Source organism: Vulpes vulpes, chromosome 12 (genome assembly GCF_048418805.1).
Source record: "Vulpes vulpes isolate BD-2025 chromosome 12, VulVul3, whole genome shotgun sequence".
NCBI lineage: Eukaryota > Metazoa > Chordata > Mammalia > Carnivora > Canidae > Vulpes > Vulpes vulpes.
This window is the reverse complement of record NC_132791.1, coordinates 177728885-177753541: the sequence shown is the minus strand read 5'-3', so window position 1 is coordinate 177753541 and position 24657 is coordinate 177728885. Positions and strand designations below refer to the sequence as shown.

General features: G+C 42.0%; 2 protein-coding genes across 7 annotated transcripts in view; one reads left to right on the top strand and one right to left on the bottom strand.

Annotated features, from left to right (window-relative positions):
* Positions 1–24657, top strand: part of AARS1 (alanyl-tRNA synthetase 1) — a 53717-nt gene that overhangs the window by 5934 nt on the left and 23126 nt on the right. The window lies entirely within an intron of this gene.
* Positions 994–24586, bottom strand: DDX19B (DEAD-box helicase 19B). 6 transcript variants are annotated; one of them, XM_072731541.1, is made up of 12 exons: positions 22046–22144; positions 12893–12941; positions 12017–12070; positions 10984–11119; positions 10605–10697; positions 7912–8014; positions 7349–7463; positions 4247–4424; positions 3661–3898; positions 2957–3119; positions 2316–2507; positions 994–1900 (listed from the first exon to the last, which is right to left on the bottom strand). In XM_072731541.1, exons 1-12 carry the CDS (start codon positions 22115–22117, stop codon positions 1839–1841), a joined length of 1455 nt encoding a protein of 484 aa, XP_072587642.1. In that variant the 5' UTR covers positions 22118–22144; the 3' UTR covers positions 994–1838. The 6 variants fall into 6 exon arrangements, with proteins under 6 accessions (XP_072587642.1, XP_025867443.1, XP_072587640.1 ...); XM_026011658.2 differs by lacking the exon at positions 22046–22144 and adding an exon at positions 19563–19981; XM_072731539.1 differs by lacking the exons at positions 12893–12941; positions 22046–22144 and adding an exon at positions 24385–24586.

Genomic DNA, 24657 nt, shown 5'->3' with positions numbered 1-24657 from the left:
TGGTTGTGTGTTCTCAGGGATAAGCTACCTAAGGGTACTTGGCTTTTCTCCTATTAGGAGAATTCCAAGGATGGTGGAAACATGGGTAAAGATAGAACAGTATAGTTGTAAAGATTCACAAAATATGTACTGGTACTTCCATCCCTGCCCCATCCCCTAGCTGCTTAGATTTAAGGCTATGCAGTTGGCAGGAAGAAGGGAATGTAAGTCAGCCTGCAGCCTGTAAGGAGTCTATACTCCTTTAATTCCTGCCTTTGTTTTAGTTATTTCAGGGTTGGTCCACAGCCCAGCAGGGGGTGGGAGACAGAATTTCTTCTCTTGGGTCAGAGTTGGCCAGAATCAGAAAAGACTACGAATGGCCACTGGGGAAATGTGGCAGGAGTGGCAGTTTTTGGTCTCTCTGTATCTAATGTCAGATTAAGGAAACCACTTGGAGGCTGGCATGGACCCCTTCCCTGCCTAGGAAACCAGTCTGGCCCTAAAACATGGAAATGCTTATAAGGATAGTCTGGGATTAGAATGACATAAAATCCCTCTTTCGGGCCTGGGCCTAGACAAAGTACCCGTTCTGTATCAAGGTCAAAGAGGTAGAGAAGACTTCATGTTGCTGGGGTTTCATCTCATCTTTGCTCTGTAACTCTGTGGATACCATCAGCCTTAGCCAGGTAAGAGGAAGCGTTCATTACTAACATTTGTTCTGACTATTCTGCACAAAGATGCCCAGTAAGGAGGGAGCCAAGTCCTTGGCATTGACTCCCGCTTTGTGCAGGTGAATGGCCATAGTCCTAGTTCCTTATTGCACTGTGTATTCCAAGAAATGTGAACACGTATTCAAAATCACTTTACAACCAAGACATCAAATACCTGAAATCATACCCCAGCTCTGACAAATGTTGCCTTCTGGGATCTGGAGACAAAGCAAGTATTTTTGACTACTGCTGATTCACTTCTGGAGTTGCCTTCAGGCTGTCTGTGAATGACTTGAAGCCACAGTTTTCACTGAGGATCCAAACCTTAGATCACCTTTTATTTGATTGAGGCTAAGGGGCAAAGGTGACATTAGGGATTATAAAGAAGATGCTGCAAGTGCCTGTGAGCCCAGGTTGTATGGTAAGTGAGGGCTACCACTTAACTCTCCATGAAGACTTCTCCACAGGCTTTAAGCACAGGCAAGGGATCCACTGATAATCAGATGTGCACTATACACACATTGCCCTGCTGATGAAAACCAGGTCATGGTCCTGCAACACAAACCTGCAAGCACCAAAAGTCCCAGGGTGGCAATTTGGCTCATGGTTAGCAAATCCCTTCCTACTGTGGAGCTGACAACACTCAGATGCGCTGCCCCACCCCAAATCCAAAACACCAGCTCACAGGCCTCATCCCATACCCCAAACGTGATGGCTGGCTTACACACCTATCCCAGTTAGGGCTTCTGTCTGTCATCAACTCTCTTCTGTCTGGAGGCTATTCTGAACACTTGTGGCCCTCTGGCTGGGCGGTGGCAAGGGCTGCCACAAGCATCTTGAGCAAGTGATTAATTAGCTACAGCTTAAAGGTGGGGAAAATGGCCAAAATGAAGACGGAATTTCCAAAAGGTAAATTTCTGTGTATTCACGCCTAATCTTCAAAAGTTGTATAAACAATTTTTTTCTACCTCCCCCCATCATTTGCACAATTTTTGTCTAGTCCAAACGTAATTTAAAATGAGGTAGGTAGTTTCTCTCTCCTCTGCCTCCTCTTTGTGGTAACTGTCAAGGCCTGTGTCGTGAAAGCACTAGTCTTCCGTGCAGGTGGAGTGAGTGCCAGGGGTGGGCACTGGTGACTGGTGGAGCTTCTCAGTTGGCTATCTTCTCAATCTCGTCCAAATCATCCGTGTCCAATCTTTCTATTTTCTTATCTGGGGAGGAAGATGAGAATTCAAAGAGAAATCAACATGGGGCTACCACAGAGACCCACCCCTAGGAAAGGGACAGCACAGCACAGGAAGAGGAAACAGGGTTCTGCCCTGCCTAGGGATGGGCCATGCCTCTGTCCACAGCGACCTTTCACTTAAGCCCAAAGACTCCCAGTGCCCAGCAAGGGACAGAGCTCCAGGCCCCTGAGGCTGGCCAAGGGAGAACTGTGATTTGCATCCTGACCCTGAAAACTTGCCAGGTGTGCTCTTGGAGGACTTCCCTATTGTAGGGAAGGAGGGGACTGTGTTGGGGACAAAGGCCTTTCTTGGGGCCACAGGAGAATCTACCCTTCGCCCCCTCCCTTGGACTCGCCCCTGTAAGGAGAGGGCACCAGCAGAGACACTCCCAGGCACTCACTAAAATGCTCCTGGATTCTGTTGAGGATGTTCATGCTGTGCTTGCTGTCAACCATGTTCACTGCCAGGCCCCTCTTGCCAAAGCGGCCCGTGCGCCCGATCCTGTGCAGGTAGGTCTCGTTGTCTGGATTCCCATCCTTGTCCACGGGAAGGTCAAAGTTGATGACGACAGAAACCTGCTCGACATCAATACCTGCATGAAAGAGGTGGAGAGGTCAGGAAGGGAGACAAAAATCACCAGCAGCCAAGCAAGGCCAACATACACCAGCTTCACTTGGAAGAAGAGTCGGGCAGGTTGGCTCTGGGATTTGGGGCCAAGGGGCACCTAGCAGAATCCAGAGGGGAAAAACAACTTTGGCAGGGTGCCAACAGAATTAGGACATCAATAATGCAGCCAGAACCTCACTGGGGGCCCCAAAGAGAAGGTGCCCTTCTGGACCAGTGAGGTGCCTGTCCCTGTCCTTCCACCACATCAGGGCCCCTGGCTTCTGTGACAGTTCTCATCTGCTGGGGGAATCCAGTCTCTCCCAGGAAAGAATGCCAGCACCAAACCCATGTGGACTCGCCCCGAACCGGCAGAGTGCCCCATACAGGAGGACTTCCCTTGCTACCCAGGGCCTGGCGGACAGATTCTCTGCTCACCGCGGGCACACACGTTGGTGGTCACCAGCACCTTCTCCTTGCCCTCTCGGAAGCGCTCAATCACCGCAGCCCTCTGCTCCACCATCATTTCGCCACTCAGCAGGGCCACCTGGTGGCCTTCTTTTGAGAGCTCTGCTGCCAGCCAGCTAGCTGTTTTGCGGGTCTGGAGTGAACAGAATGGTTTTAAATGAAGATACCTGTTAAAAAACAAAAAAGATAACCTGCAAAAAAGTGGCTTGTTGCCATTAAAATACATGAAGACCTGCTGAGTTCAGTCAACAGGATAGGCTTACCAATTTCACAAATAATTTTAGCCAAGTGAAAAATTTTTTTGGATGAATTACTTAAATCATCTTAGCATTCAGCAAAGAAGAGTGGTGTGATCCAAAGATCTTCATTCCCAAACAGTCTATATTCTTAATGTTTTATTTCATTGGATGTTATTAAGAGTTTTTTCCAAGTAATCTCTAAGAACCACAGAAGACCAACCAAAGAAGGTATAGTTCTTCACAATCTTTCCCTAACTTATTACAGTCTGAGGAGAATATTCCCTGGGGCAGGTGGAGGTGATTCATTTCCTTTCTGGCCACACCGGGCCCCTGGTCCTCCTCAGCACCCAGTTGGAGTTAGCTGTGAGGAGGGGCAGGCACCTCCTCCAGGGCAGCTCCTCCCCCAGCAGGCCTGCTGCTGCCACTGCTACTCACATGGCAGAAGATCATGGCCTGAGCGATGGTGATGGCCCCGTAGAGGTTACACAGGGCTTGGAACTTCTCATCTCTGTTATTGCACAGGACGTAATACTGCTTGATGGTGTCCAGTGTCTCCTCTTCACGCTTGAGTTTGATAATGTTTGGATCTGGGACCACTTTCTGGGCAAATTTCCATACAGAGTCTTCGAAGGTGGCAGAGAAAAGCAGCATCTGGCAGTCCTTGGGCAGCATCCTGCAAGGGAAGACCCAGGTATGTGGCATGATCCCGAGTCTTTCCCTGGAAGGAACAGAAGACAGCTGCCCCGGGCTTGGGTGATCCACATGCCCAGGAGAGTGGCAGAAGGGGGAGGAGAACAGCAGGGAGGAGGCGAGAGCAGCCATGGGGCAGGGATGGGGCTGGTGTTAAGATTCCCTAAATCTCCTTCCTCAACCCACAGTCCGTGCTGACGAGGATATGGCCCATCAAACAAACGCTTCTGGAAGTACAAAAGTAAAGAACCTAAAGAGGTGTTTGAAGTAAAAGGAGAAGATGCTGCAGATCAGGAAGCTGAGAAGTTCCTCTTGGCCCTAGAGTTCCTACCTCTGAATGCGGATGCTCTGATCTTGGTGGCCCTGAGTAGCTATCATCACGTCAGCCTCATCCAGAACAAACACCTTGATCTTCTTGGGGTCAATGAACTTGAGCTTGGAGCACCAGTCCAGAACAGTCCCAGGGGTGCCAATGACAATGTGCTCACTGATCTTCTGACCTCTTTCCACTGTGGAGACAAGATGTTTTCTGTGGGTATTTCCATGGTAAGTTCAGCTTTCCTCTCTGAGAAAACCTAAAGGCATAATGTATTTTAATGCAATTGTTTGATGTTTGCATTAATATCTTAAGGAAAGGTTATATCACTATAGTATTTAATAATGCTGAAAAGATAAAATAAGGATAAAAACAGTGACAAGATGAAAGTCTCTTCAGTAGCGTTCTTGTCCATTCTCTGTAGTCCTCCCCTTTATTTCTTCTCTGGCAACAGCATTCCCCCAGCCCAGGATTGCACTTCCTCACAAGCAGACTTCCACTGCTCTTTCTGGTGCACTCTGCCCCTCAGCTACCCTAGTATCTACATCAAACTAGTCGGTTGCCTTGATGTACTCCCTGCCCAGGTCAGAAAATAGGATTCATCATGAATGGCTTTGCTTTCTCCAAGAAACACCTACTGCCTCTCCTAGATGAAGTGCTTCCCTAGACAAGGCCTGGCGAGCTATGGCACATTCTTGACCATGTACAGTCTGAAGCTGAGATTTGGCTTTTCATTTTTAATTAGATGGCACTTATACATTGAATTTAAGTCCTTTAATTACAACCTTGACCTGACATACACAAGCTCCCTGTAATCACTGCCAAAAGTTTGCCCAAATATAAATGTTGACTCAGTTCAAAGCCAATAAATGCTGCTGCTTCTGTTAATCCAAATACTGCCTTCCACAAAAGTTGCATTCTAACTTCAACCCAAACTGCAAAATTTTAAATGTCTTATGATCATCTTCCACTAAGTTTTATAATCTTACTTTTTAGAAGCAACTTCAAGTTGGTATTAGGACATTATATGCTGAGTGGATTTCTGAGAGTCATAGTTACAGGTTTGTGTTAAAACATTCATAGCCAAACTCTCAACAACACTTTTTAAATATTGTTAATTTGTTGCAAAACAGAAGTAGGAAAGGTGAATAAAGAAAAAAGAATAATACAAATAAGCTTAGTGAAAAAAAAAACCAGGCAAAATATTTTTTTTCTTTTAAATTTTTATTTATTTATGATAGTCACACACAGAGAGAGGCAGAGACATAGGCAGAGGGAGAAGCAGACTCCATGCACCGGGAGCCCGATGTGGGATTCGATCCCGGGTCTCCAGGATCGCGCCCTGGGCCAAAGGCAGGCGCTAAACCCCTGCACCACCCAGGGATCCCTAGGCGAAATCTTAAATACAAAGAACAAACATGTCTGCCAGAGGGGAGGTAGGTTGGGTGGGGTGAAATAAAGGGGATTATTCTTTACATTTATTACACTTACTTTGATGAGAAAAATATAGAACTGCTGAATCACTGTATAGCTAAAATTAATAAAACACTGTATGTTAATTATAATTTTAAAAAATTAGATGCCAGAGTTATGAATATTCTAGAACATTTTTGTTCTAATTAACATTAAAAAGAAATCAGGCAATTAAATTCAGAATGTGTAGCATTTTATAAGCAACTGATTTGGCCTGTTTAAATCTTTTTTTTTTTTTAAGATTTTTAATTTATTCATGAGACACACAGAAAGAGGCAGAGATACAGGCAGAGGGAGAAGCAGGCTCCATCCAGCGAGCCCGATGTGGACTCAATCCCAGGTCTCCAGGGTCACGCCCAGGGCTGAAGGCGGCACTAAACCACTGAGCCACCCAGGCTGCCCTGATTTGGCCTGTTTAAAGTCAAATGTACTAGGGAGAAGAGAAGGTGAAGGAACTATTCTAATTTTTTTTTTTTAAGATTTTATTTATTTATTCATGAGAGAGAGAGAGAGAGGCAGAGACACAGGCAGAGGGAGAAGCAGGCTCCACGCAGGGAGCCTGACATGGGACTCAATCCTGGACTCCTGGATTACGCCCTGGGTCGAAGGCAGGCGCTAAACTGCTGAACCACCCAGGGATCCCCGGAACTATTCTAAATTTAAAGACAATACCAAATGCATTGCATACACACCAATTTGTTGTTGGTTCAAAAATAGCCATAAAGAGTATGGGACTTTTGGGACTATGGGGGAAAAATAAAAATGGATACTAGTTATTAGAGAATCTGTTAATTTTCTTGGCTGTGATAAGGATTTTGTGGGTTATGTTGAAGGATGTCCTTACAAGATGCATGCTAAAGTATTTATTAAAAAAAAGTTTGGGGCGGGGGGCAGCCTGGGTGGCTCAGCAGTTTGGTGCTGCCTTTGGTCCAAGGCCTGATCCTGGAGACCTGGGATTGAGTCCCACATCGGGCTCCCTGCAGGGGGCCTGCTTCTCCCTCTGCCTGTGTTTCTGCCTCTTTCTTTCTTTCTTTCTTTCTCTATCTTTCATGAATAGGTAAAATCTTAAAAAAAAAATTTTTTTTTTAATTGTTTAAGTAGGCTCCATGCCCATTGTGGAGACCAATGCAGGGCTTGAACTCAAGGCCCTGAGATGAAGACCTGAGCTGAGGGCAGCCCCGGTGGCCCAGCGGTTTGGCGCTGCCTTCGGCCTGGGGTGTGATCCTGGAGACCCGGGATCGAGTCCCGCGTCGGGCTCCCTGCATGGAGCCTGCTTCTCTACCTGTGTCTCTGCCTCTCTCTCTCTCTCTGTCATGAATAAATAAATAAAATCTTAAAAAAAAAAAAAAAAAGACCTGAGCTGAAATCAAGGGTCGTCAGATGCTTAACTGACTGAGCCATGGTAAAGTATTTAGGAGTAAAGATCCACAGTGTCTGCAATTTACTTCCAAATGGTTCCCTCAAGACACATACACACTTCTACAGATAGAGCAAATCTGGCAAAATGTTAAATTTTCAAATCTAGGTGAAGGGCACATGTTCTTTTTTTTTTTTTTTTTTTAATTTCAACTACTGTGGAGGTTTTGAAATTTTTAAAATACAAGTTGTTAGCTTAATGAATTCAGATCACATATTCATACTCACGTTTATTGCCTCGGACAGCATAAGCTAGCTTCAGTTCAGGGTAAAATTTGCCCATCTGCTCAATCACTTTTCCCGTTTGAAGTGCGAGCTCATAAGTTGGGGAGAGGCACAGACACTGGCAGGGAAAGAGTGCAGAGTGAGATCTCAAGGTGGGTGGGAATTACTATCAGGACTTGTATGTAAATTAAAGTGCATGCCATTTGATTCTTTATGCTGCAAATTGTAAGTTAGAATTCTTAAGGGTTAAAACTCTGGCTGGGTAAAGACACTTGTAAATAGCTGTTGGCCACAAGAGTACAAAAACCCACATGTGAGGAAGGATCTGAAATTCTAGGTGGAGGTTAGCTTCCTTTTCACTTAGAAAGTTCTCAGCATTATCTCAGAACTGGCAAACCATGGAAAGGGAACAGGATGTATGTTGCTACTAGAGGGTCAACCATATTGTTTGGGCTCAACAAGGGGTCTAGCTTATGTAAAAAGTAATATGCATCTTGGCTTTTAATCCAGAAAATGTAATTTCTAGCTACACGTTAGCAGAAAATCCAAATTTACCAAGCCCTTACCTGGGGATATCTGTTTGCAGGTTCTACTTGGCTGAGCATGGCCAACACAAAGGCAGCTGTTTTACCAGTGCCAGACTGAGACTGGGCAATTAAGTTCTGTGGACTGCACAAGAAAAAAAATGGTTTAGGAGCTTAAATCTCAAGTATCCTTTTAGTTAATAATAGTGAAGAATAAAGCTTAGTTTATGTAAGGAAGCTTTGATTTCTACAGTAAAGTTACAAAGGGTAGCCCCACAAACACAGAGCACCAGAAAGAGGACTGTGGTGGGATTTAAAGCACTCCCTATCTTTTATTCTTGACTCAGCAGCCAGTGATTCTTTTTAAAATGTAAGTCAGCTCATGTCACTCCTCTGCTCAAAAGCCTTCCAGTCACTCCCCATTTCATTCAGATTAAAAGTGAAAATCCTTCTGCTGTACAAAGTCCTACCTGACCTGGCTCCCTCGTAGTACTCTGTTCTGACCTCCTACTAGCTACTCGCTTAACCACCCCACCACAAAGGCCTTGGTGCAGCCCCAAAGGCATGCCAGCCATGCCCCTGTCCTAGGGTTTCTGCACTTGGCTTGTACTCTGCTGGGATAACTGTCCGCAAATGATATGTCAACTAACTCCTCTCCTCCAAGGCTTTGCTCACACATCACCTTTGAAATGCCTTAAGAAATGATGTATTGGTGGATTGATATGTGATAAAGTATAGAATAGTGTTATTGATACCATTTAGATGGTGGGCATATGGATGTTCACTATAAGATCCTTTCAACTTTGGGGTGCCTGGGTGGGTTAGTTAGTGAAGCAAAATCTGACTCTTGATTTCAGCTCAGGTTATGATCTCAGGGTTGTGACATTGAGTCCTTGGTGGGGCTCTGTGCTGGGTGTGGAGCCTGCTTAATATTCTCTCTCTCTCCCTCTCTCCCCCTCCCCAAGTTCTGTCTCAAAAAAAAAATAAATAAATAAATCCTGGGATGCCTGGGTGGTTCAGTGGTTAAGCCTCTGCCTTCGGCTCAGTGTGTGATCTTGGAGTCCCAGGATCAAGTCCCGCATTGGGCTCCCTGCATGGAGCCTGCTTCTCCCTCTGCCTGTGTCTCCGCCTCTTTCTCTGTGTGTCTCTCATGAATAAATAAAATTCTTAAAAAAAAAAAAAAAATCCTTTCAACTTCGTTGTTTGACAAATTTCATTATATAATGTTGGGGGAAAATTGCAGTCAGTTCCCTTGGTATTCCTGATCTCCCGTATTCTGCTGTTTTCTCATTAGCATTTATCACCTTTTTAATTAAAAAAATTTTTTTATCACCTTTTTTAAAAACAGCTTTTTTAAGTGTACATTTCAGTGGCATTAATTACATTTGCAACTTAATATCTTTTAACACTATATACTATTGCTGATATATCCAAGTGCCTAGAATAGGATCTCTTATATACCTGCACGCAATATATATTTATTAATGGAGAAAGGTACTAGATAATTCAGATCTCTTCTAATATTGATGATTTAAAAACTGAGCACCTATGAAAGCATTAAGATCTATAAATACAAATGACCAACATGAAACAAATTTTCCATTATGCATCCCTAAGTATGTTTAAAGTGTCAAGCTAAAAAGAGACATTATTTATCATGAAAATAGTCACTATTATGACACAGAACAAAGAAAATATCTATTTTTAGGCTATATGAAAAGAGTTTCAGGATTTAGAATTATATGCAGTACAGTTCTATATAATCCTATATAACAGAGGGACCAGTTTTTTTTTTTTTTAAGATTTTATTCATTCATGAGAGACACGGGGGGGGGGGGGGGGGGGGTGTAGGGACACAGGCAGAGGAAGAAGCAGGCTCCATGCAGGAAGCCTGATATGGGACTCGATCTCAGGACTCCAGGATCACACCCTGAGCTGAAGGCAGATGCAGCTAAACCGCTGAGCCACCCAGGCATTCCCAGAGGGACCAATTTTTATAAAAAGTTCCGTATACTCTTGGATCTTGTTGCTCAAAATGTGGTCTGAAACTAGCAGCATGAGCATCACTTAGAAGCTTCTCAGAGGACAGCCCGGGTGGCTCAGCGGTTTAGTGCCACCTTCAACCCAGGGCATGATCCTGGAGACCCAGGATCGAGTCCCACCCACATCAGGTTCCCTGCAGGGAGCCTGCTTCTCCCTCTGCCTGTGTCTTTGCCTCTCTCTCTGTGTGTCTCCCATGAATAAACAAAATCTTTTTTTAAAAAAGATTTTATATGGTTCTATTTTTTAGAAAAGGTATAAATATGTGAGTTTATGTAAAAAAAAAGTCTAGAAGTCTCTAAATGTTAATATAGTGCATGGGGGAAGATTACAATTTTTCTTATTTTTATTTTCTTTTTATTTATTTATTTATTTATTTATTTATTTATTTATTTATTTATTTATTTTTAAAGATTTATTTATTTATTCATTCAGAGAGAGCGAGAGAGAGGCAGAGACACAGGCAGAGGGAGAAGCAGGCCCCATGCAGGAAGCCCGATGCGGGACTCGATCCCGGGTCTCCAGGATCACACGCCAGGCTGCAGGTGGCACTAAACCGCTGCACCACCGGGGCTGCCCTATTTTCTAACTTTTTATAAATAAGTATGTATTACTAGTATAGTTTTTTTTTTTAAATAATAGAAGTTTTAAAAAATGGAAAATTAAAAAGGACAGAGTTGTATCAGGACACATACGGCTCAGCAAGCATCAAAGGCAGTGCGTTCTCTTGTATCTTGGATGGACGGTTGAAGCCCATGGCATAGACTCCCTGGAGAAGCTGTGGTTTCCTAGAAAAAAGTTAAAGATGAAAGTTGCCGTCTCTTTGGTTGAGGAAGGATGCCAAAGTCTAAAGGATTTTTTCTTTGTTACTGTTGTTACACACAGTTTATTTACAACTAATGCTTGAATTGCACGTTTAGCACAATTCATATTACCTGGAAATTTTATGTTATAGCCCCCAGCACCTAAATTCTTTGATTAAAATTGTGTTAGCTAAAAAAGTTCTGCTGTAATGAAAAAAATAGGCCTAGGGGTCTCTAACACAAAGGGAAGAATCAGAAAGTAAACACTCACAGCCGAAGCTCCTCAAAGGACTTCACGGAGTAGAGTGGGGAGTTTGGATCCCGCTGCAGGACTTCCACCTGGTTTGTGTTATCCACAAGGTTGCTTCTGATCAGCTTGTTAAGTAAGGACTGGGCAGCTCTGTCCTCTGTCATGAAGAAGAAAGCAAAGAATTTTAAAAGGCCATGAAATCCACCATGAACTCATCTGAATTCGCTTGTTCATTGGCACTTTAGCATTAACATATATTTATATTAGGACTTCTAATTCAAGATATATCATAGTTTTGATTCATAAATTATTTTTAAGATTTTATTTAGTTATTCATGAGAGACACAGACATAGGCAGAGGGAGAAGAGGCTCCATACAGGGAGCCCAATGTGGGACTCGATCCCAGGACTGCAGGATCACGCCCTGAGCCAAAGGCAGACGCTCAACCGCTGAGCCACCCAGGTGTCCCTTGATTTATAAATAGAATTAAAATTGCTTTATTAAAGAGGAAGCTTTTGATACTGATACCATACATTTGGGCCTTATATTCCTCTATAGGACTGTTCCAATCAACCATCCTTCCAGAGATTATCTACTCTTCCTATGTAAGCCCGAGTATTTACTCCCCAATTTGTGCTCAATGGAAAATTAAAAATTATTAGCTTGGCTAACACATCATAATGATGAAAAAAAAAAACAGAAATTAACAAAGTTCTTATCTTAATATCATATAAGCAGTCTATATATTGTTATGTGTTTAATGTGTACAAATAGCATTAACTTTATTAGACAATGGAGATGCAACTTAAAATTTCTTTTATAGTGTCCTGTACAAGATCATTCAGGGCATATTTTATGCTGCTACTGAAGTTCGTAAGTTCAAAATAAAATTTCTCTAAAATGTAAACAATGCGAATTCCACCACCAACTATGTTGAGCATTTATTAGCACTATGACTCCCTTTAAAGCCAAGCCAGGTTAGGTATAAAAACGAAGCCTTGTAATAATCTATTAAGACTGTAGAACCTCGTGGGTATGGCTCTAGGCTATTACCTTTCTCTTCTTCATCTGCCTTCTCTGTATTAGCATTGGTCTTGACAACAGCACCTTTATCAGACAAAAAGCGGCCGCTGTTATTCAATATCACATCCCATACCCAACAGCTGAGACAATTCAAATTCTATGAGACACTAGAAATGTAAAGGCTGGGGAACAGAAAAATAAATGAGGAAACCAAGCCACAGATAAAGCATTTTATTGTTCTTAAATAAACAAAAGTGTGAAACAATGTTGCTTATATTTTAGTTCTTTCCTATTCTGAGTCTCTCATACATTCCCTCATAGCATCAATATTTCTGAAATGTTACAGAAAGATGATTACAGCAGGCAATGCTCACAAACCACCTTGATGCTCAACAGAGGAATATCTATGCAAACCACATATCAGTATATTACACTATAAAGTCATTAAGATTCTAGGAGTATAAATTGTTAAAAGAAATGTACAAACAACTTGTAGGTAAGAAAAAATTATAGAAAAAGACTGTAAATGAATTTGGAATGAGGTAAATTTTACTATTCTCCCCACCACCAATAATATTAAGTGTATCAACAAAAATTTAATGGAAATCTTGGATTTGGGGTAGATACGACTTCAGAATAATAGGTTAACTCTCAGGTTGCTCATACTTTGTCTATTGTATATTTTCATGGTCAGCAATAAATTTGGTAACTTATAAGTCAGATAGGCATCCTCATGCTTATTTTTAAGCACAACACAAAGCAAAACAATCCAGTTTAGTTCCCAAATCAAATGACTGCCAGTATCTGCCAGCCCCTTGCATGGTACATGTATAATTTTTTTTCCAGTTACTATGTCAAAGAAGAAATACTAAAATCACATTTGTTTCCAAACTAGCTTTTACTCACCATTGGCATCTGGTTTGATTTTCTCTTCCTTAAGATGCAAGTTGCTCAACTAAATGGAGAATATGGGGGGAGGAGGGGAAAGTGTCAGGAAATCACTTAAAATATTTTGAATCACAGAGCCTCCCCAGTGAAGCTGGGGAGAAATGAGCCACTCTCAAGACCTACTCATTAAATTGTTCTGCTGGGCTCTTTTTGTTGACTAAATGTTTTCAGTGAGAATAAACAAAAATTTCCCATAAACATAGCAGTAGAAAAAATTGGTTACACAATGGCTCAAAATTCATACTTCCTAAGTACAGTCCCTAGAGAAAATTACAATTTATGTGTTTGCTTAATGCCCTGATTACAAAGACTCTCTCAGTTGAATACCATTTGTCATTCTCTCATATTCCAACAACAGGAAATTTTACAAGATACTGGAAAACGCCAGACAGAACATCGAGGTGGGAGGGCTGCAACGAAAAGCATCTGCGGGTAGGAATCAGTTATGCTGCACAATATATTTGAGCCACAGGACCACAACATGACATGCACACTCACACACTGCCTTGTTTTGATAGAAGTCTAATATTTTTAACTGAGAACAGCCTGGAGCATGTGGCACACTGTAATCAAAATACCCAGCAATCTGAAGTAGGAATACAAAGGAAGGGACAGAGCAAAGAGACATTTCAAAGAAAGAATTATTAGGACTTTGATCAAACACTGTTAGACATATCCTGGTGGGACTTATCTCCTGTATTAGAATAAAAATACCCTTTTATTTGTCAATTATACCTCATTAAAGCTGGGGGGGGGATTATACCTTAAAGATAGGAATTTTTAAATTTTTGGGTCTAGCACAAAGGTACTCTAATCACAAAATATTAAGTGGAGCTTAGGACATCATCTGGTGAAGGGTAAGAATGAAAATGGCTATTTCTTAAAGCACATCCACACTGGTTCTTTATGTTTTGAGGTTCATTCTCTCTTTCCTCTTAAGTCCAAGAAAGGGAAAAGGCAACATTTGAAACAAATGTTTTAATGGGTGGTTAGTTGGGATGGAGGAACTGCATTTCTATTGCTGGAAACAAAAGGGAGTTTCTGGTATCTCTGCTTTGATGTTAGGAGGGAGAAGTAGGGCTTAACATACTGGAGAGACTGGCAAGAAAGGAAATTGGCAAAAAAGGAAATCCTCTTAATGCAGCAAAAATCCTTCATTAATTCACAGGAGAGCAAACACACTAACAGACAATGAATATGAAGTGACGAGCGCAGTGCATGACATACAGCAGGTGTTCAGTGTATTTTAGTCTTCTCTAAAGCACTTGTCCGCATCCTACCAACAAACCTTGTTTAAATGTAGTATCCAGGTCTATTGAGAGGGAGAGGAGGAGAGACTGCGAGGTGGGGGAAGAGAGACAGAGAGGGAGATAGACAAACATATAGAAAGACTGCCTGACTTACTTGCAATATTTACAACAGTAAGGTTAATAGTATTCATTCCTAGGGTGGTAACTGCTAGCTAAAACAAATGATAGGGCTGAGGCATAAATGAGTTACAAACACCTATTAATTTAAAGCATTTTAATAATCAATGATTAAAAGGGCAAACCATTCTTTTGTCGATATATTGTTCAAATTGAAGTTATCAGAGTAAAGTAATAACTAAAATAACTAAAATGCAATATGTAGTAAAAAGCTGGTAGCAACAATGTAAGTGAAACCAATAGATGTTTTGATTACAATGTATCAGGATTCTGGAGAGGTTCCAGCAGAATCTAAAAATAAACTCAGCCCTCTCTTGGCTATAAGGATCTCAAAGCCTATAAAGCAAAGACAGTGAAGTTTGTATTACCGAGTACAGTGTCAGTGAACTGAACGCTGAAACTTCGACTGAAAGTACAGTTAGGTTAGATAACCTTTATTTGCTTGGGTGAAAAAGGAGAAACCAATTTTTCTTGCAGCTTCATTGGAAACCATTTTGAAATTAACCAAAGGGCAAAAAAGCAAAAACATCCACTTTGTAATATCCACATTCTTTCAATGCCTTTTAATATTTTAGCTTTTAAGATATATTAAAGATAAAATAATTGAAAGCTCTACAGTTACACACTGCATTTTGCTCAAAAGCTACTTGAGAAAGGATTCTTGAGACATAAAAGCTTTAATGGTAAGTGAACTATATGGAATAGGGGTTCTTAGGCAAAATGGAGAAGTAGACTTTGGAAAAGTCTAAATTAAAAAATCACCAACAGTGCTTCTCCCTCTGCCTGTGTCTCTGCCTCTCTCTCTCTCTTTCTCCCTCTCTCTCTGTCTTTAATGAATAAATAAATAAAATCTTAAAAAAAAAAAGGGGGGGCGGGCAGCCAGGGTGGCTCGGGCAGCCCCGGTGGCTCAGCGGTTTAGCGCTGCCTTCAGCCCAGGGCGTGATCCTGGAGACCAGGGATCGAGTCCCAAGTCCGGCTCCCTGCATGGAGCCTGCTTCTCTCCCTGCCTGTGTCTCTGCCTCTCTCTCTCTCTCTCTCTCTCTTTCATGAATAAATAAATAAAATCTTAAAAACAAAATCACCAACAGAACAGAGGGCAACAAAGAGAGGAGCACTGGAGAACGAGGAAATAAATATAAATGAAATCTAGTATTTTCTTAAATGAATAAGGAATGAAGCTTAATAAATATTTAAAATGCAGTAAATTTGCACCACACACATTACTGTCACCTATGTCACACAATCTCTGTGGGTATCCTCAGTGAGAGTTACATAAAGCAGAGGCTAATAGAGGCATCTTTACCCAATTTGCTCAGTTTTGGAATACTGTGATCTAATTTACATGTGCATGTGTTAAGTATATGCACAAATCTTATCCAGGTTCAACTATCTAATCCGTAAAACATGGACAATTTAAAATATTTCTGCAAAGAAACTGTGGATTACAGATAACTATTACTTATGTAGCACTTATAACAATTATGTCCATAACTCAATGAGGTAAGTATTATGATTATCTCCATTTTACAGATAAGGAAACCGAGGCATAGAAAGGTCAAGCAATGTGCCAAAAGTTATATAACTAGTAAGTGATGGACCTAGAATACAAATCCTAGACCATCTGGCTATAAAGGTTAAGGTTTTAACCTCTACATGATGGTGCTTGTCATAGATAATACTAATCTCATAGAACATAGTAATTTTAAGGATGATATAATGGTGCAACCACTTTGGAAAAGTCTGACAATTCCTCAAAGTTAAACATAGAGTTATTATATAATCCTGCAATGCCACTTCTAGGTGTATACCAAAGAGAACTGAAAATTTATGGGCAGCCCGGGTGGCTCAGCAGTTTAGCGCCACCTTTGGCCCAGGGCGTGATCCTGGAGACCCCGGATCGAGTCCCGCATCAGGCTCCCCACATGGAGCCTGCTTCTCCCTCGGCCTGTGTCTCTGCCTCTCTCTCTCTCTCTTTGTCATGAATAAATAGAAATATTTTTAAAATAAAAAAAAAAGAAAATATATGTCCACACAAAAACCTGTACATGAATAATCACAGCACTATTATTCATAATAATGAAAAAGTAGAAAACAATCCAAATGTTCATCAGTGGACACTGATGGATAAATAAAATGTGATATATCTAGACAAAGGAATATTACTTCGCAATATCAAGGAATCAAGTACTGATACCTACTGCAACATAGATGAACATTGAAAACATTATGCTAAGTGAAAGCAACCAGACACAACAGACCACATACTGTATGATTCTACTTATATAAAATGTTCAGAATAGGCAAATCTAAAGAGAAAACAAGCCAGCGGTTGCCAGAAAAGGAAGGGAGAAGGGAGTGACTGAAAGTTTGAGGGAACTTTTTTTTTTTTTAAAGATTTTATTTATTTATTCATATGAAAGACACACAGAGAGAGGCAGAGGGAGAAGCAGGCTCCATGCAGGGAGCCCAATGTGGGACTCAATCCCCAGTCTCCAGGATCATGGCCTGAGCCAAAGGCAGGCGCCAAACCGCTGAGCCACCCAGGGATCCCTGAGGGAACTTTTTGAAGGTGGTGGAAAAGTTCTGTATCTTTTTTGTTGTTGTTGTTGTTCTGTATCTTGATTGTGGTGGTGGTTACACAACTGGATGCCTTAGTCAAAATTCACAGAACAAGGATGAGTTTTACACTGTGTAAATTATACCTCAATAAACTTGACTTAAAAATTTTAGAGGGCCAGGCCAAGCGGTCCAACAGTCAAGTAGTAAGAATTCTTGAAAGAAGGCAAAGAGAAAACAGAGGAGGAGAAATCAACAATGAAATTTTTCAAGAAAATTTCTCATAACTTAAGGACAAGAATTTTCCAGATTGAAAGGACCCACCCAGGAATGCCTGGCTGGCTCAGTCAGAAGAGTATGCAACTCTTGATCTCAGGGTTGTGGATTTGAGCTCCACATTGGTTGTAGAGATTACTTAAAAATAAAATTGAAAGAAAAGAAAGGACCTATCCAGTGCCCAAAGTGGATGAAAACAGACCCATACCAGGACTCATTATCATGAGTTTTCTGTATACTGGAAACAAATAGAAGATTCTTATGGATTACAAATGAGAAAACAGGTCACATCAGGAATCAGAATGGTCTCAGACATCTCAATAACCAATAAAGAAGTCTAAAAGGCAATGAGACAATGCCTTTAAAATTTGGTAGGAAATTAATTCCCAACCTGCAGCTCTAGACTGAGCCATACCACTATCCAAGTGATAGAGCAAAATAATTATTTCCAGAAATGCAATATTATCTTAAAAAAAACTTATATACTCCAGAAAGCTGGATGGATGGTTGCACAAAATCAAGAAAGATGAAGAGAGGATACAGAAAGGAGGGGATCCAGTACAAGAGAAGAGGAGTGAATCTTCAGAATGAAGGTGAAGGGAAATCTGTCTTGTTCCTCTCTAGTCCTTGAAATGAGTTCTGCTCTAAACCTAGGGAGAACTAGTCCAGTATGAAGTAGGCCAGAAGACCTGGGGGAAATAGAATTAATAGACTTTTTTTTAAAATTTAAGATTCTAAAAATAAATAAATAAATAAATTCTTAGGCAGCCGAGGTGGCTCAGCGGTTTAGTACTGCCTTCAGCCCAGGGCATGATCCTGGAGACCCAGGATCGGGTCCCCATGTCAGGCTCTCTGCATGGAGCCTGCTTCTCCCTCTGCTTGTGTCTCTGCACCGACCCTCCCTCCCCCGTCTCTCATGAATAAACAAATAAAATCTTTAAAAAATAATAAAAATTAAAGATTCTAGGGACGCCTGGGTGGCTCAGTAGTTGAGCATGATCCCAGGGTGCTGGGATCGGGTCCTGCATTGGGCTCCTGTGGGGAGACTGCTTCTCCCTCTCCCTATGTCTCTGCCTCTCTCCCTGTATCTCTCATGAATAAGAAATAAAATCTTTAAAAATAATAATTTTTTTGTTTATTTATGAAACAGTGGGAAGGGCCAGAGAGAGAATCTTAAGCAAACTACACACTGAGCACAGACCCCCACATGGGGCTGGATCTTACCACCTCAAGATTGTGACCTGAACTGAAATCAAGAGTCAGTTGGTTAATTGACTGAGCCACCGAGGCCCCCTGAATTAATAGAATACTTAATTTGTCTGAACATCCTGAGATAAACTAAACAATTAGCAAAGTGCTTGAGGTTGAACTGGTGATAAGTACAAAAAAACCCAAAAAAACAAAAAACCATGAAGCGTGTTTTTTATAAATTCCAAGGAAAAACAAAACTTTATAGGAAAGTAAAAGTATCATAAGTTACTAATAAGATAAACATGAAATGCTGATCTAACTAAAATTACAATATAATGAAAAGGTAAGGAATGGGAAGGTGTGCGTGTGTGGTGGAGAAAGGATCGAGGAAAGAATTAAAATCAGCAAATACCTAAAATTGAAAATTCAAGAACTAGCAAAACCCTGTGATTTAGAGAACAAGGAGGTCAACGATGTATATCCGTTTCAAGAGAACTATTAGTTTTTCTCTGGGAAGGAAAAATTGGTGGTGGTGGAAGCAGTTTTCAAAACTATTTGACTCTTTGAATTACGTGCATATAATTTATTATCAGTTGTATAAAAATAAGACAAAGAGTCCTTATTCTCAAGAAATTCACAGAAGTACTAACAGAAGTAGGTTCAAAGCACTATCAGAACTTAAGAGTGTTTAGGTGGAAGGAATTAATTCTACATAGTCATGTTTAAGTCATATCTTGCTTACTGTGTACAAAGCCCAGAACAAAATTAAGGTGATCAGAGAAGAGGATTTACTGACTACCGGGCCGACGGAGTCGTTCATTCATCATCAGTAAGCAAGTAAGGAAGCACACAAAGATGAGTAAGCCACAGTCCCAGAGCTCAGGAAGCTCACAATCCAGAGGTAGGGAATGACACAGGGAGATTATAATCCAAGTGGGGAGAGCGCAATCTCGATCAGTCTTGATTCCAGAAGACAGGCGGCTGGGCGCTAGATCCATGGGAGCACTCACCTGCTCTTATGTAACCCAGGAGGCGGATGGATAAACAAAGCCAGCTCAAGGTTCAGGCTCCAGCCTCACACGCATCCTATACCTGGCCAAAGCAGCGAGTGTCCTACACAAGGGTGCTCCCCGGCCAAAACTGACCCCCTGACCCATTTACGCCTGAAGCCAACTCACCGACTCAGCCGCCGCCTCCTGTTCGTCCACAGCCAGGGCCCACGAGTCGGTGGCCATGGTCCCAGGCGCCGGCGGGACGCTGGTGCTGGCAGACTCGCTGGCTGGGGCGGCGCGATCGTGGGCTCCCTGGGGTCGCAGCAAGCCCAGCTCCCGCCCCACCGAGGGAGCAGTCATTCGCTCGGGAGCTGGGGACCGGAAGCGGCGCGCCGCAGTGACGTCGGATCTGCGCCCGCCCAGCCGCCCCTCGCCCCCCGGGAGCTGCAGCTTCCGTCGCTTTCGGACCCCCGGCGCTGACCCTTGCTTAGCTCTGTCTATCCGGTGACCAGAGACGCAGACTGCCAACTGGACCTCCAGGCCACGAGCAAGACCGCATTGCGGCCCAGCGCGCTGGCACAGAAGCTCTTGGAGAGCCAATCCATCAAAACACAGAACCTTTACTAATACAGGCGTCACCAAAATGCATATTGAGACGACCTTTTTCTCTTCAGGACAGTCATTTCAATGCCCAGGGCTTGGCAATCAGCCATGTCAAGCACCGTTTGGTTAAAAATTTGTCCTGCAGACTATGTCGGCAACACGACTTGCAGGAATTTCACTTTCAAAAATACTCAAGGAAGGTGCTAGGGAAATGTGTTCCAGGTAGAGGAGAGAAAAGGCCAGGAGGCTTGTGTCTGAAGGACACAGTTCCTGCGGGGATTGACAAGAACCAGAGATGAAGAGATTGGAGGTAGAGGCAATGGGCCATGCAAAGCAGCTTAATGAGCAAATGAATTCATTCCAGGGAACATCTTCTCCAATCCGACAGGACTTTTGGAGTTAGCTGTGCCTGGAATGGAATCCCTAGTGCTTCCATGTAAGAGTTGCGTGATTGGGAGAATTTTTTTAAAAGGAAAAAAATACCTTGGATTTTTAGAAGAGGTAAAATAATAATGTCTGACACCCGCTATCCCCTAACTGAAAACAAACAAGGTTCTCTCCCCTTGTTACTTCACTGATAAGAAGCTGGGCATTTTCCTGCAAGGTGAGAAGATGAATCCTCACTTCTCTTTGCCACTTTTCTTCAGCAAATTAATTTCAAGCAGTAGTGGGCTCTATGTGGGATTTTACTTCAGAATATGAGTAAGAATGTTCAGGAAAGGTAAAACAGTTCCAGGCAATACTCTATTTGCCATGGCTCTTTTTCTCCTGTACTCTTGAGGGAGTTAATTTGGTGAAGATTTTTTTTATTTTTTAATTTTTTGGAACCTACAGGAAGGATATGCAAAAAGAAAAAGGCAAACACACAGTGAGGGAAGCCGTGACCTACATCTCATATCAGAAGCAGCCCTGGGAATATCTTGCCAGCAAAGTTATATTGATCACAGGGCTAATGAAGGCTAAAGGCTTTTTTTTTTTTTTTTTGAAGTTTAATGAGGTTAAAAAGGAAATCATCCAAAGTGCAATACTGTATATAGTAAGATCCGCTTGTGAGGAGATAAAAAAAAAAAAAAAAAAAAAAAAAACAACCCTCATGTGTTTGTAGGTACTATAGAAAATGTATGAGATACACACAAAACTGCTAACAGCTGCTCCTAGTGAGGGGCTCTAGAAATCTGGGGTGGGAGAGACTTCCTTTTTGATGTGTACACTTCATCCTCTGAAATTTTCCATGTGCATGTTTTCCTTTTAAAATTGTATTTCAGGGATCCCTGGGTGGCGCAGCGGTTTGGCGCCTGCCTTTGGCCCAGGGCGCGATCCTGGAGACCCGGGATCGAATCCCACGTCAGGCTCCCTGCATGGAGCCTGCTTCTCCCTCTGCCTGTGTCTCTGCCTCTCTCTCTCTCTCTCTCTCTCTCTGAGTGTGTCTCTTGTGGATAAATAAATAAAATCTTTAAAAAAAATTGTATTTCAGACAAACAAGAAAGGGAATGAATACAATAGACATCCATAGGTTCCCACCTTAGGGTTTAAGAAAGAAAACAAGATTTGATGGAAGCTTCCTGTATGACCATCCCAAGAGACAGCAGCTCTCCTGAATTTCGTGTTTATCTTTCCCACAAACGCTTTTAGCACATGTTGCTTTCTCTATTAAAAACCCAAAACTTAATAAGCATCAGGATTCTAGGGTCTTCTATCCCCACTCAGGCACCCAGCACAATATGAGCCACCTGCTAAGAAGCGCTCTAGTTTACAAAGTGGAGCGTGGAGAGGATTCAAGGTCCTAAGAGCCCCCGGATTTGAAGGTAGCCCTCTGGATTTCCTCCCACACGACCTCGGCAGCCTCTATCTTCTCTGAAGTCATTGTTAAGTGGGTTAAGTACCCACTGCACCGCTCAGTGATTCAACAGTCACACGGTTCTGTGATATAGCAACTGGCCAATGGCAAAGGTTTGATAAATATTAGCTGTTACCACTATTCCTGCCTCTCCCCTCCAGGGATGGGGGTGAGGAAGACGCTAAAATGTGGAAAAAGGGGTCTCGTTTCTAACCTCAGAGATACTCACGTCGCCCACGGGCAGGGAAAGCGGAAAGCGCCCCAGGGCACGGCCTCGGAGGCGGCCCGCAGCCCCGGCCATCGCCCCTCAACAGCGCGGTTGCCTCCACCAACCGCCACTCACTGCCCCCGCCTCATTGGCTGGGGCCTGAAGCCGGTCCGGCCAATCAGCGGAGGGGACGACCCAGCCTCCGGCAAGTGGGCCTAGAAGCTAAAGGCTGAGTCTAGGTCAGCAAGGGGCCCTTTGCATATTGAATTTTGTCATATTTTGCGGAATATCCAGCTCTTTGCTAGACTGGAAGCTTCATGAGGGCAGGGCATTGTCTGCTTTCCTTAATATTGATCTTCAGAGACGAATGCATAATGGATACCCATTTGGTGAATGACTAGATGAGGAATGGACATCCCCCAAACATGTCAAACTTTTAAATCTATATCCTTGAACATAGGTGAAGAATTTCATTCCTAGTTTATGCCCTTTGCTACTCCAGGTGTGATGTTCCAGCAGCTGCAGCAGCAGCATAGATATCAGTACCTATGGGAGCCTATCAGAATGCAGTCTCAGGCCTCATTCCTATACCTACTAAATCAGGATCTGTATTTTAGGATACCAGGTGATTCCTTAAAAACTTATGGTCTGAAAACTATTCAATCACTCTCATTTGACCTGATAGCAAATAAATGAAAGATCTAAGTCCATTTTATAGATGATAAAAATATTTTAGGTGCCATGGGAGAATTAGGATCTAGGACTACATATTTCCAAAACTAAGTATTTAAGTTGTACTATCTTGAGCTCTGTTATCTTCCTTATGTCCCAAGAGGTTCAACCAGTGTTCTACTTCAGAGTAAGCCATGTGTATAGCACTTACTCTTACCAGCAGGCTTATAGGCTTAGCCCAGAATAAATAACTTTCCTGAAATATACAGTTTGCATGTTGTATTAAAATAGCTTTCCTTTTATTATATAGTCAACCTTATCTACAAGAGAAACATATCATAGAGAACTGGGTAATTATCAATTATTCAAATAGAATGTTTAGAAGGATGTGACATTTGGGCCTCAACAATTTCTCTTCATGTGTATTGACCCAGTCATTGGGTGAATGAAAAAAAAAAGGTAAATATGTCTCTAATTCTTTCATTAGTGAAGGTGCTATGCTAATGGTGACAACTCTGGCAACATAAAGTTATTGAGACTACAACCAGCATTACTTTATTTTGAAAATACAATTTGTACAATTTTGGCTTTTTATTTTAGTTGTGGCACAGGAGTCTGACCATTTCTTGTTTAGGCTAAATGTGCTAGTTGGGGCCAATTTGCATCAGAACAAACACTGGTCTTTCTTTGCTTCATCCTTTGCTGACTTAACCTGAGTGCCTCAGTTTTCTTAGACGTTAAAAGCAGGTAATATTAGGAACTCATTATGGGATTGTTGTGAAGATCAGATCAAAAGCTTAGATCAGTGCAGTCTGCATACTAAGTATTCAACAAATGTTAGGTGGGATGATGATTAATGAGTTGGGATGAACTGAGAAGTTAGTTCAAGTGATCTTTCTTTCTTTTTTTTTACCGGCTTTTGAGCTTGATCTTTATATGTAGGATGCTCTTGTACATATAAAAGTAAAATATTTCTGCAGTATCTTTAACTCAGTTAAGACTAGCAGCACAATTTTATAGCCATATGTTTGGATATATGAATTCATGGAGATAATAGTGTAGAGGTTTGAGTATGGATTTTAGAGGCCCCTGGCTGGCTCAGCGGACAGAGCATGTGACTCTTGATCTCAAGGTAGCTGAGTTCTACATTGGGGTAGAGTTTATTTAAAAAAAAAAAAAAAAAAGTATGGCTTTGGAGTTAAAAAGGCATGAGGTTGGATCACAGCTCTGCAACGTACTCTTCCACGTGAGCTTGGGCAAGGCAATTACCTCATCGGTAAAAAGAGATGCCAAGGCGCCTGGGTGGCTCAGTGGTTGAACATCTGCCTTTGGCTCAGGTTGTTGGTTTTTTTTTTAATAATAAATTTATTTTTTATTGGTGTTCAATTTGCCACCATACAGAATAACACCCAGTGCTCATCCCGTCAAGTGCCCCCCTCAGTGCCCGTCACCCCTTTGGCTCAGGTTGTGATCCCAGGGTCCTGGGACTGAGTCCCACATAGGCTCCTCGCAGGGAGCCTGCTTCTCCCTCTGCCTCTCTCATGAATAAATAAATAAAATCTTAAAAAAAAAAAAAAAAAAAAAAAAAAAAAAAAAAAAAAGATGCCAGTTGACCTGCCTCATATGCAGTTTAAAAATTAAATGAAATAAGCCATGTGAAATGCAATGCCTCGCATATAAATACTTACTACTATTTCTCAAAGGCAAATCGAGGACCAGATGCCAACCCAATTGTCCCTCTTCGAGTAAGTCATTTCTTCCACTTGACCAAATCCAAGAAGGTCTGACAAAGACAAGGGTAACCATGGGCACAACAAATCAATCTCTGAAGTCCGCGAACCATCCTGCAACTAAAACGAACAGAACCGCATATACCAAGAGCTGTGACCTCTACCAAACACACGTCGCCGGTTACACTTATTAGCCAGGTCAACTATTAACCACTTTGCAAACCAAAATGT

Bases quoted from the DNA above. Each gene is read 5' to 3' on its own strand.
- DDX19B (XM_026011658.2), bottom strand. From the start codon at position 19,736: ATGACTGCTCCCTCGGTGGGGCGGGAGCTGGGCTTGCTGCGACCCCAG. The intron at 4,425-7,348 runs GTGAGTATGAAT...TTGTCTCCACAG, and splicing joins TGCTGTCCGAGGCAATAAAC to TGGAAAGAGGTCAGAAGATC. The intron at 3,899-4,246 runs GTAGGAACTCTA...CTTCCCTTGCAG, and splicing joins CAGAGCATCCGCATTCAGAG to GATGCTGCCCAAGGACTGCC.